We start from the raw sequence: 13,620 nt of genomic DNA on the forward strand, positions 1-13,620 counted from the left end.
TGACTTTATATCTATTCATAGAATATAAAAAGTGAATATCCTTCATATAACAATGAAATCAAATCTAACATCTGGGACTTTGTACATATAAAATTTCATTAAACAGGAATAAGTGAATAAGTGAGAAACATGCTACTGAGTCTGTGACGTCTCTTCTGTCCCTAACCAGTTTCCCCAGGCCTGTTGAACGTGCCCATGGTACCGTCGGCCAAAGACACTGGATTCGTCTTGGGTTGTCGTCAGTAGTATGCTCATCGCCCTACATCATCAGCATGGTGCTCACCGTCATAGATATTTCGGGCCTTATCCATGTATATCTGAACAATGAACATCTTCAAATAATTCAATAACCATATACTTGAGATAAATGGGACATTAAATATACTACATGTAGTGGTAGTCTTACTTAAGTCCCCATATTTCTTATGGAGGGGCATCAGCTTTATTTCAAGGACCTGATTAAACACCTGATTCATATACTTTGTAAATAAAGATCAAATAAAGGAAACTGTACACCAAGCAAAATGACATCCTACAATCAGCAGTTAATTAACATACCCGATTATCAATCAAAATTTTGGAACAACAAAAGCAAACACCTACACATTCTTGCCACATTCATAATATATATATCTACCTACACATACTTACCACATTCATAATATATATATCTACCTACACATACTTACCACATTCATAATATATATAATATATATATCTACCTACACATACTTACCACATTCATAATATATATATCTACCTACACATTCATAATATATATATCTACCACATTCATAATATATATATCTACCTACACATTCTCACCACATTCATAATATATATATCTACCTACACATACTTACCACATTCATAATATATATATCTACCTACACATACTTACCACATTCATAATATATATATCTACCTACACATACTTACCACATTCATAATATATATATCTACCTACACATACTTACCACATTCATAATATATATATCTACCTACACATTTGCACTTAATGCCTCTGAACAATTGATATCCTGATCAATATTATAATAGTATTCACAACATCTATGATAAAGTACCAAACAGCAAAAAATGACACTTCCTTATACTGCCACACTCATACAGCTTGTTAAACACACTACAACTATTAGATAATTATCATACACTTTCACTATCTACACTAAACCATATTACACTGTCGCCATTACATATAGAACTGTGAATCTAAAACAGCATTGCCTCCAGTGACATCACATTTTTTAAAGGAGAGAACAGGGATTGGATAAAGTGCAGGTCTAAGGGATAGTGTCAAGAAGACATTTATGTCTGTTTGGTATACTGCCACTGCCAGACAGTAAAACTTTATTACACTGTTATACAGTAAAACCTTGTTATAATGCCAACACTGTGCAGTAAAACCTTGTTATTGCAGTAAAACCTATTTATATACAGCTACTGCCAACATTTTATTCTTAACTTCCATGACTAACATTTTCCAAAATGTATTATGATATAACAACAATAACTTAAACCAGAGCTTGATTTACTAGGATACTCCTAATACTGTAATAATTTAAGTTTCAATCAGACTGGGTATCACAAAACAGTTTCAGCAATATGCATAGCCCGTTTTACAAAGAAATTTGTAAGATATCAGGAAAACAGGACAATAAAGTCCCAGAATAAAATAAAAGCAATATGATATGGTTTACATCACCTGACAAACTAAAATTTCAGGTCAATTTCAATATCAGATCAAAAACTCTTTCAATCTATTCAACTACAATATGTATTCACAATTATCAATTTTATTTACAACTTTTGTTATTTTGAAAAAGAAATTACAAAAATCATCTTTTTTCTCCGTTTCAAATAAAAATAACACTAAATGCCTTACAAAATGAGGTATGAGAAAAAAATCTTAATTTTGTAAGAGTTTACAAAGGATAATGGCGACCTATCAGACATTCCTATTTTTATCAGCTGGAAAAATACCCGGGTAGTACCAAAGTTACCAGGTGGGTGTGTCCTTCAGTGGGCCACTGTATGTGAATTTGGATACCTAAAAAGCTTAGGAATAACGAAATATATAAATAAAAGAGAAGGTGAAGTTCGATACTGAGTCCTTATTTAAACATTAAAAAAATAAATAGCATCCAGAATTACTGTACATCAAAACCTTACACATCAGCTTATAATCTACCTTTATTGCACCAACAAGCACGAGAGTTATATTTTTGAGAAAGTCTTGACATATACCATGTATTATGCAAGCTAGTGCCTTAGAATGCCTAAATACTGTGTTTCCTAACCTACCTATACATGTATATAGAAAGTTCTACCTCTAGTAATCTACAAAACAGGGTATATGTTAAGTTTTTCATCACCAGATCACTGATACTTGTTGATGAGAAAATCTAAAGGGACAGGAAAAATCAAGGAGACAAAAAACTTAAAGTGTAAGTAAAAAAAATTCTGGGTTTTGCTCTGAAGTATTAAGCATTTCGCAGCAGCATTTAAGATAGACATGCTGACTGGCTTTGGGCTGGTTATGGCCTAACCTAGGATGGCATTCGGTCAAGTCCCAACTCCTGTAAATTACATCAGGAATTTGAAATATCACACATAAACAGTTACCTTAGGTCACAAATGACAAACTGACCTTATCTAAATAATTGAAATCTAAATAATTGCAATCTGAATGTAATTTGCCCAGAGTCCATGAGTTTCACACTCAATATATCGAAACACTCTATCTATACTTGAAATATATCATGACAAAATCAACGACTTGAAAATGATAAAGAGTTAGGTATTTTAGAATCTTCCTTACCCTTGATCTCTTTGAAGCAGAATAAAAGGAACCCCAGAGAAGAATTACTGAAAACTGATTGATTGCCTTTCATTCAGATGTAACTATTTATCCATTTTCATGCCATAAATACCTGCCTAGTAACTGTTCAGATTTTATACCAGAAAGCAATCATCAAATAACCCATCATTAGATTTCAATTCCGTCATGACATAATCTTAAGGCAATTAGTTTTGTTTTATAAAAGTAGAATCCTTTGAATTTCAATGATATTGTAAATGTAAATCTAAATATATATATGTGTAGGTAACAGAACATGTAAAACAAAAAAATATTGGAAACATATCAATGTAACAATGAAATAAGAATAAACACTACTGCAATCTTTTGCTTGTAGTTGCGATGATATGTACTGAAGCTACATGCGTTTCAGTTTTGATGTGTAGTTTTTTATACACAGGAGACAAGCTAGTCCGGTGTTTTCTGGTTCCATATTAATGCTTTGTATAATGCCATCTTCCACTACTAAAGAATATCTGAAATGAAAATGATGTTCAATTGTAAAATTTCAGAGACTGTATTAAAGACCCACAATGAATAGAGCCTTTTAAGGCAAATTTAGAGTTAGATACAGTAGAGTCAAACAATGAATTTAACTACAGTTATTTCAATGTTATTTGTTAAAAGAATTAGAAAATGATGCTAAAACATGAACGACTGAACTCTCTCTAAGTTAGTTGATGCTCTATAAACAGTGACTGTGACCGTCAAACAATGTCCCATCCTTGATATCGGGTCCCAGTTTTACGAATACTCCACAACTTAAGGAAATCTTAACTACCATAGAATAGTATAACATAAGTTTAGGAAAAATTCAAATTTAAGGTCTCCTACATCTCCCATCTCTCCATCAGATACCCAAGGCACTAATAAATGTTTAAAAAATGAAAGCAGAAACATTCATACACATTCATAAAAAGTTTCATCAATTCTTACCGTTTAGATCTTGTATTTCCCATAACCTTTCGACAGTCAAGCTCCATATTTAGAGCCCTTGTGAATTCTGCCTGAGTGTCAGCCAACATACGAATCTGAAAGGTTTTCAAAAGTTTGGTTGAAATCAGAAATACCAAGATTTCACCAGGTTTTCCTGTGTAAACATGAAGCAGCATAAATTTATCAAATTTGATTTTTAAATTCTAGCAGGTATAAATATATTTGTTTCATGAATAGCACATCAATCTTCCAGGAATGTTGACTGGTTTGTTTTATTTTTATAGAGTTTAATGTTCTTTTAATAGCCAAGGTCATATGACCATGGGTGCCACTATCAACAGCACTTAGAGGAACATCAGAGATTAGAGAATAAAACACTGAGCTGACAGGAAACAATTTTCTTCTTGAAAAATAAGATTCCAAGTGTTAAAATGAAGGCAGAAGATCTACTTCAGGCTCTTCAATGTCCTGTTGGTATCAGGTAGAATGATATCTAATGTTACAATTATAAAGTCAACAATTGGATCATGGCATCTCTATAACTATGAATGTCATAAGATTTTGCCAGAATTATACATTGGCATAATCATACAAAAAAATACAAAGATTTAAACTGTTACCTTTCCTTCAGCCTTAACATGTTTTCCCCAAGCGGACATGACAAATGGGTCATTGACAGCTACACAGCATATCAGGTCATAACCTTCATTCTGTACAACAAGTAAAGCTAGGTTTGGCACAAAACAGAAAACCAGTTACTCACTTAAATACAAGATAATATTGAAAAGTAAGACACAAAAATGTAGACTGGCTTTTTCTATCTTTTCTTACTGACTGGAATATTTATTGAAACATCTTTCAGATATACTAACAAGATATCGAGATTCTTTACAGGGTATTATCATAGATTTTTTTCCTGGTTATGCCCCATGTTCAGTCATCAGATCAAGTTACAAATGCTTTTTTATTGAAGTCTTGCATGTTCTTAATCTTTTATTTAATTCATTTTCAACCAAAGAGAAATGAAACAAGCATACATACTTTAAATTTTTCATAATGGTCAAGGTAGTCTGGGAGATGAACCTAAGGAGAAAATAACAACATTGTATGATCAATGTTACAAACATTTCAAGAAAAATAAATCCTTATATTCTGCCACATACACATTACTTTCTTGTATAACATGAAATACTTATTGTGCACAAACTTCTTCTGTTTGCATTCATGACTGTAGATCTAAATAGATCTAGATCAAATACAATAACTATAAACTAATCTCTTTGGTCTTAACCCAACTCAAAGTCCTCACACATCATTATATATTCTACATTGGCATCAAAACCATTTGTAAGCTGGAATTTTTGAAAATTACATTTTGTCTCCTAAGAAATTTCTTTGATATGATTCTTGAAAATGCTGCCAAGGTTCACGAGGACAGGCACAATGTATACAATACGGGAATATCAACAGAAGAAAAGCTTTGACAAGTATACTTGTTGCAGCAGCTAGATGACTAACTCACTGAACATCTTGAGGGAGGACCACAGCAAGTAAGATTATCCAGAGCACTTGGGATAAATCAAAGTGTCATGCTAAAGGAAGTGCCAAAAGACAGGACAGTACGATTTAACCCCTCAGAAACACAAACTGCCTAAAACTTGGTGGGATCATGGACTTAGATGTGCTGAACCATGCAAGCATACATCTTAGACCTTACATTTACTGAGGTTTTTAAAATTTTCTTCATGTAACCATGTCCAAAAGGTTCTAAATATATACAATTGTATCCACAGTTTCATTTTTTTGTCTTTGTACATGCTATCCAGTGTTGTACCCTACATTTTGTAGCTACATACAGATGTACATGTAATTGTATAGCGCTCTTAAATACATTTGTCTTGCAAATACATATACCTCTGTACATCCCGGGGTGAAGGCGCCGACCACAGAAAATAGCACTCCTTTCTTCCCCTTGAATGCGTCTCTGATGTTTACAGCATTATCAGGAGTATCCTCATACAGGTTTACTGAAGGAATTTCATTTCCAATCTGAAAGGAGAAAATAAACGTGATATGTCCATATCTGAAACACGAAAAACACTCTCCAGTAAATGATGCGTGGTAATCAATACTTGTGCAGTAGCTCACCTTACTTTTACCACAAATTGATATCATTTTAAGATCGAAACCATCGGCAAATGCATTAAACTCAAACGATGTTACAACCTTCCAAGACTAGCCGAGATCCGTCAAAACTGGTGTCGACACAGTCAATCTTTGTTCAGTGTCAGCTTTTACGTTGACATGATAAACTTTCAAATTACTCATTTAATTCTACCTTAAGTGATCTTGTTTGTCCAGTAATAATTCCAGCTGAAAGGTGTCTTGAGAGTAAATTGCTTTTGTTAACAACACATCGAGCAATCAAAGACATCGTGCATAAAGCACTTAATTGATCACGATTGTCCAAAGAGACGCTTGACTTTCTTTTTCTAAAAATAGATACCTAATGTGAATAAGTAGAATAGTTTCGACGCTCACCAATCACAAAAATGAAAGACGTTTGATATTTTTCGACAATTATTGTTTTTGCATTAAATATTCTAGAAAACACAGTTACCTTCACTCTAATTTGATAAACCGCTTAATGATTTCATATAAAAAATAGTCCATATCCATCTCAAACAAAGTAAATCACATCATCTTTAATTTACATATACAAAGTTTACATTAAAGTGTTACTTTTTCATTTTAGAAATCAATGTCACTACGAAGTATCCATGCTTGTTCATTATCTCATTAAGACATTGCCCACCACTATGAGCATAATGAGCATGCTTATTATGTCCTGTGTCTGTATGGTTAACAGTGCAACTTGCAACTAGTTGTTACTTATAAGTGTTGATGCAATGACCAATTATGTGTATCTATAACAGCCAAATGTGCATCATTTATCACAGTACATTCGTTTTAAGGCAATACTTATTTCATATAGTACTGGATACCAGCCTCAGTAGCTTATAAAATACTGCATGTGTAAATGTATACATTCTTCCTAACAGCCACCATGATCTATGTGTAGTCTCTCAAATACCTGGTATACATCAGTTCTATTCCTGTGGTTTAAAAGCATTTATATCAAGCTTGTCTCCTTGTTTTGTCCACAAGGTGTCACACATGGCACCTTCAATTTTACCATGAGATGTTTCAGGGGTGCAAAGAGCAAAAGTGATTGTAACCCTTGGAATATTGAGGACAGAACGTCTATTGGTTTTGATGAGGTTTCCTCATAGAGTGAGATGAAGGGCTTTCATTTTTCCGTTTTGTGGGCTGGAGTATAGTGGTGCTTTTAATTTGTCTATCTACTTATTCTTATGTATATAATGCAGTTAAAAAACTATTTCATTACTTCTTAAGAAAGTTATGAATGACATGAGAATGATATTAACTGGGTTCAAATATGTTAAAAGTGGCAAACTACCTTTTTTTGAACATATAGAACTATTACTATAGAACCTGATGATGAGAAGGGTCGTCTAGTCCTGATTAAATGAAAATGACCTGTCTCCATGATAACCTGGGTTGAATATGCTGGAAATTGAAACCAGAATAATCAGTTGCTATGTTTTGCATTAAAATACATTGTATATTTGGCGTTTAATAGCAATTTGTTGACTTTGAGTGAACAACTTTCACAGTCAATTTGAATTTGTAATATTTTAGCAACTTCTTTCAATTAATCCCTGACACACCAGTATTGTAACTTCTATATTAAGATAAGCTGAAACACATGAATCAGGACACAAAATTCTGAATTGTATCTATGACCTATATATACTCTGAATATAAATGGGGGTCAAACAATGGAAAAAGAAGCCCTCAGGCCTGTACTGTCATCAGACTACAACCAACTAACTGGATTGTAAGAAGCGATGAGAATTATACATACAAAGCCTGCCAAGTTTGAAAGAGATCTGACTAAAACTGGGAGATGAAGTCTCTGCACAAAAATATTACTTAAAAAATAACAAGGGGCTGCAACTCTTCTAAAAATAGTGAAATCAAAATTCTTTTCATGAAAATTTAACATCAATTTGGAAATTCAAGTCACGATATAAACATGTAACACTCTAAATATTTTATTTGAGAAGTATTTACATGAAGAGTTTAGTAGATGACACAGTATGGATGGACATACCCCTGACACAGTAACATAGAGGGTGACAGAGTGCAAACAAATCACTCCTCCATTAAAATACCAAAGGCCAATCAATAACTTTACTCTTGATCCAAGTTTAAGGTTACAGATGTATTCAACTGCATCAAAAGCATATGTTTAATATATAACAGCTGAAAGGCTTTGCTCCTCTTAACAAAAAAGAATAAAACAAGACGAGACATTCAATTAGACTGAACAATTTTTATTTTTATTTACATTTCATCTCACACCAGATGTTTATCCGTGCATATATGACTGAATCCACAAGCTTATATATTTAACATTGATTTCTAAACCAATGTACTTTCAATGTCTATTTAATTTCAGAGCTTTTGTACAAAGAAAATGTTTAGAAATATTTTCATTTAAATCATACACGTATACATCACAGTCAGAATAATGTACATTTGAGAAGGAATGGAGGAATTACAAATATTCCTGAAGTTACATCACTGAACAAAATTCTCATCATTTTTCCAACCAGTCCTTATCCAATAGGCCTTACAATATCGCGGGGAAAAATAATGAAAACATCAATTATAATAAATTGACATTGTAGCGACACCTTCATTCAGTATCGGTTACAATGAAAGTCATAAAATGTTCATACTGCATTCCCAACCACTGTTGATAAGGGATTGATAAATGAATGAGACGAATTCTTGGATCTGACTCTTTTATCTCCATAACCTGAAATCAAACTTATGTAATTTTGCACAAGTTGACTGAACAACTTAAACAACAGAAAGCATATGTGTTTACACTGTGGTCAGTTGCTCCATACCCTGGTGTAACAGAGAATACAAACATATGTGAACTATTCATTTATAGCCAGCTGATCAATGAAAGTCACTTTGCAAGCCTTAAGGTCTTCCTTTTATTAATATAATTTTCCTTTTTATTCTTAAAGTTCACTCAGTTTCGTTTAGCCAGCAGAGAAGGCTTGATCTGATCAGGGGTCAACCCTCGTACACTGTACAGTCTCTCGGCACGTTGCTGTAGTGTCCCCCCACATTTCATTCCTCTGGCCATCAACTCCTTCTTCAACTTGTCCAGACTTAAAGCCTCAAGCTCCTGAACAGATGAAATACTGTCAAGATCCAATGGTTCGTCCTGCAAAGCAGAAATAAAGGCAGGTCACTTAAACAGAAAGTATCAGAAAGTTTAAATACCATCTCTAGATCAGCAACCATAAAAAATCACCATCTTCAAAACACTCTTTTCAAATGTACTTCATTTTTCTTGTTATGAACAGACTTTTTCATCCACTGTTTACTGCATAAAGGGAGATAACTCAGGCATTTTGCAAACAAACCTACTTAATCAGAAAAATAAGAAATGAAACATTTTCCCTCCAATAAAGTTTGTCAGTCATGATTGAGAAAATATATGGAACATCTTTTAATAATAAGATTTTACACCTCCTTTTCCATACATATAAATTTCATATTTCTTGATTGAAATTAAAAGAAAAATATGTGTGTATCACAAATATCAATTTTGATAAAATTCAAAGATTTAGCATTCTCACTTGCTCTGATTCCTTCTCCTGCTGCAATGCTTCTTTGTGTTTTGGTGGAACTTCCCCTAATGCTTTTAGCAGGCTGTTTTTACTGCTACTTGAATTACTGTCTTTTACTGTGTCAGTCTTTCCGGTGTTTGAATCCTCTGAATTCTTGTTTGTGTCATTTTCTGTACAGTTAAAATCACTTTCAGGTGAGTGCTTTATAGCATCTGTTTCCTGTTCACCATTGTCTTTACATTGTGTATCACTGTTGTTTGATCTGGAATCTTGGGACACCTTTCTTGACATTGTACAAGACATATCATCTCCATCTGGATCACTATCACTCAGATCTTCCATGTCAATACCAAGCCTGAAAAATAGTCACTAGTTTTACCAAAATTCTGTAAGGTGCTATAGAAGTGTTTTACATAAATACTCTGATTTTCTCTCTATGAAATGTTCTGTTGTAAAATCTATGATCAGTTTAATATCCACTTTCAAAGGACTAATTCATGTAAAAGAAAAAAATATATTAACCCTCCAAACACTGCTTTAAAGAAAACTTTGGTTTGAATATTCATTTCGAAAGATTTAGTTCTTACTTTCCATGCAATGCTTTGTTCCATTCTTTCTAACCATTTACCTATAAGACAAGTAATTAAACTGCTCAATTACTACAATGACTTACAAAAGGATCATTTAAACATATGAATATGCATGATTAAATATGCATGAGGTGTGGAAATTTGTAATGTTTGTCTTTCTAAATGTATATGAAATGTCTATGACATTTCTATACATCAAACCTACCACTCTGTGGCTTTTTTCACTTTAGCCGATTTGTGTGGATGTGATTCTGCCGTCCTTTTCCGACACCCAGAGGAACTGGAGGAAACTGGGGCTGCTCCAAGACTGTGTGATGGACCTGACAAAGTTTGTGCCTTTTGCAACCCTGTTAAATAAATTGTAACGTTAAAAAAAAAAAAAACAAAATAAAAAACAAAATAAAAACAAAAAACAACAGGGAATGCTGGAAATGGTTGACCATGTACACAGATTATATAAATCGCAAAAGTCCTTTTTAATCACACAACAAAACAGACAGAATTACAGTACGTATTCATCTTTCACTGAGATTGAAATGAAAGGAATAGATATGAAGAATGGAAATGGAAACCATGACACAACACATGCTTCAACAAATCTTCCTGACAAAAATATGTGTTGTCAAAATCATCCTCAATACTCCAGGTGTTGTGCTCTCTCACCCCTGGAACATTTAATGGCAAAATTGAAGTTTCCATACATATCAAATAAATTTTGTGGCCAAATAACAGTATGATGTAGTGGCTTTGAAGTTGTGTGTCACTCCTTTGTAATCTTCAAAGATATGAATCAGGCTGTGATTGGTCAGTTTTTCTTTACTGAAACTCACTCTAGACCAATCAAATTACTTCTCTTGTGCATTCAACTTCGTGGTGAAATGTTTCAGGGGTGCAGAGTGTGATAGTGAGTGTGACCTCAGAGGTAATGAAAATGTATCAACATATAATATAATTCCAATGACTTAAAATACATCAGAACCACTGTTAACATGTATTCTGTTTTCTCAATTATCACAATTTCACCAAAAACGACTAAAGTTTTACCTTTTTGCAGAGCATTCTCTAAATTTTCAGCAACCAGATTTTTTTGTTGATCGTACTGTGGATCATCAAATTTATGATTCGGCATAGCTCGTCTTTTGGCCAGTCTCTCCTGTCTTTTTTCTTCCTCTTCCTTCTCCTTTTGAGCTTTCTTTCCAATCCATTCCTTTAACCTTAGATCAAGAAAATCATAAAAACACTGTACCAATATGAGTATTTTAATTAACTATATGTGATATTGTTTGTGAAGTTCAAAACATGATTTAAAAACATTATGGTTCAGAAACTTCTGTTACATATATTGAGAACTGCAAATATTTTCAATACCAAGTGATGCAATCAACTAGATCACATGAGCTTCTTCATCACATGATTTCATAAGTATACACATGAATTGTACAAAATCATATATCACCAAAGAGACATGTTACATATCAGTGTGATACAATTCATTTCTGCCAGTTTTTGTCAGTGATTTTTTCCCTTACTGTTTTTCGTTATTAACATCTCTCATACGCCTTCCACTCAAGTCTCGACATGCTTCGTGGTTGGTGGTTTTCTCAATCTGGGCTCCAATGGCACGCAGCATGGAACCAAACCCTGTGAAAAGATAAATTTAATAATACACATCTTTACATCAGTTATAATGATATAATACAGGGCTCTCACATCCCATTTTGGGACTGGGGCCTGGGGCCCTTAGAATTGGGAAAAATAATGGTGTTTTCCTTAGAATTGGGAAAACTTGGGGTCTAAATTGGGTAAAAAAGATACTATTTTGCATTGGGATTCGGCCCCAAATCTGGCAGATTGAGAGCCCTGAAATATTCTAAATTAGATTTAAAAGAATACTTAAAATTCTGATAAAAATTAAGCAAAATCATTCACTAAAAATCTTTTATCAGATAAAACTTTAAAAATCTAGTTTTATGATGAGAAATAAATATGGCACAACATATTGTATCTAAGTTCACATAACTGGTAGACCACTTCCATTTACTCAAAATAAAAAGTTTTAAACCATGTTTCCAGTCTAGCATTTTAACATTCTCAGTGATATATACTGTAGCTGTGTGATATAGAATACCTCCTTTGCCCCCCAGTAGCCTTGGGATGACATGGTACACTCTACCAGATTGTAGAATATCATCAAAATGGATCACTTTTCCATTACTTGTCAAATAAACATCATCTTCTGGAAAGTCCTGAAAACAAATGTGTATATTGTTAATTATTTCTGATATTATTGTTCAATAAAATAACGTACATGTGTGAGTTAAGCATGGAAAATTGGCAACAGTCTTCACATATATGTATCTAGCTAAACATTTCATCAGCAAGATATACATAACTCAAAAAAAACTACGAGAAGGAATAAAATGTGTCACCAAAATCATGAAACATATCCCGAATCAGAGAACATTCAATGCTGTACTACTGAGATATTTATCGTGTCACTGAACAGCCTGCAGGGTTCGCTTTCTTGGATTGGTGGACACGTGTGCGACATATTTTGATACTAAAATCGACTGGGGTGAGCAATCCTGTTATTCATTACAGATATACTCAGTGTAGACGTGATAACCTAGTCGGTAAATCTGCTCATTATAGATATGTATATTGATGTGACATGCTAAACAAGTAGCTTCAGCTAAGCATCGGTACCTGCGCTCAGCTACTCTATCAGAATTTACACCAAATAAGATATTTAAATTACCGGTTTAGAAGAACAGAACGATTTAGATAAATTACGAAACGTAATGTTTCCATCCTGGACAAGGAAATAAGTACAGTTATTCCCAAATAAATGATCTATGATACAAATATTGCTGTTCATTTTCATTCAGAAGTCGTCGATTTCGAAAACAGGATATAAAACATTTGTTGTAACAAGCAAGTAGGACACGGGACCAGTGATCCGGATCTTAAAGCAGTCGTCCATGATTTGTTGAAGAAAACGCTCATTTGAGTATCTTATGTACTTAATCAATTATTTTGTACGGATTTTCAGACCTAAAAAGGCTTACTTCCCAACTATTTGGGCATAGATATTGAATTTTTTCCGGGAGAAAATCTTAAAAAGAAGTAAATTACCAATAACAGCAACAGAGAGCACGATAAGATGAACCAAAATGTAATTTTTACAACAATGAAGCAATGTCTTAGTCAGTCAGTAATTTCAAATTTCTTTCAAAACTGGTCAGGATTTTTTTTTTTTTTTTTTCGGTCTGGTCCGGAATGATTTTTTTATTTTAAGTTTTTCTGTTTATTTTCCCTCCCGGCATGCATTGCGGTATAGTGAACGTTCCGGGAAATTATGAAGAGGCAGGAGGTGATACGCATTCCACTGCAGCATCGGTAGCACATACATTCCGATTGAACTTTTAACATGTTTTCATATCTTCTCATCTTCACTGTATCATTAGCGTTTATA

General features: G+C 33.4%; 2 protein-coding genes across 2 annotated transcripts; both read right to left on the reverse strand.

Annotated features, from left to right (window-relative positions):
• Nucleotides 1-2,124: 2,124 nt before the first annotated feature.
• On the reverse strand, nt 2,125-6,248 carry LOC132559706 (peroxiredoxin-5, mitochondrial-like). Its single transcript, XM_060224328.1, has 6 exons — nt 6,153-6,248; nt 5,729-5,863; nt 4,856-4,897; nt 4,435-4,524; nt 3,815-3,909; nt 2,125-3,354 (listed from the first exon to the last, which is right to left on the reverse strand). The coding sequence occupies exons 1-6, from the start codon at nt 6,246-6,248 to the stop codon at nt 3,237-3,239; spliced, it is 576 nt and encodes a 191-aa protein (XP_060080311.1). The 3' UTR covers nt 2,125-3,236.
• A 1,966-nt stretch (nt 6,249-8,214) lies between these two features.
• Nucleotides 8,215-13,045, reverse strand: LOC132559700 (splicing regulator SDE2-like). Its single transcript, XM_060224321.1, has 7 exons — nt 12,904-13,045; nt 12,274-12,391; nt 11,675-11,786; nt 11,190-11,359; nt 10,351-10,492; nt 9,565-9,910; nt 8,215-9,146 (listed from the first exon to the last, which is right to left on the reverse strand). The coding sequence occupies exons 1-7, from the start codon at nt 13,027-13,029 to the stop codon at nt 8,949-8,951; spliced, it is 1,212 nt and encodes a 403-aa protein (XP_060080304.1). The 5' UTR covers nt 13,030-13,045; the 3' UTR covers nt 8,215-8,948.
• Nucleotides 13,046-13,620: the final 575 nt, after the last annotated feature.

Source organism: Ylistrum balloti, unplaced genomic scaffold, assembly GCF_031769215.1.
Source record: "Ylistrum balloti isolate Yb309-2 unplaced genomic scaffold, AGI_CSIRO_Ybal_v1 Utg370950, whole genome shotgun sequence".
In the NCBI taxonomy this organism is placed as follows: Eukaryota; Metazoa; Mollusca; class Bivalvia; order Pectinida; family Pectinidae; genus Ylistrum; species Ylistrum balloti.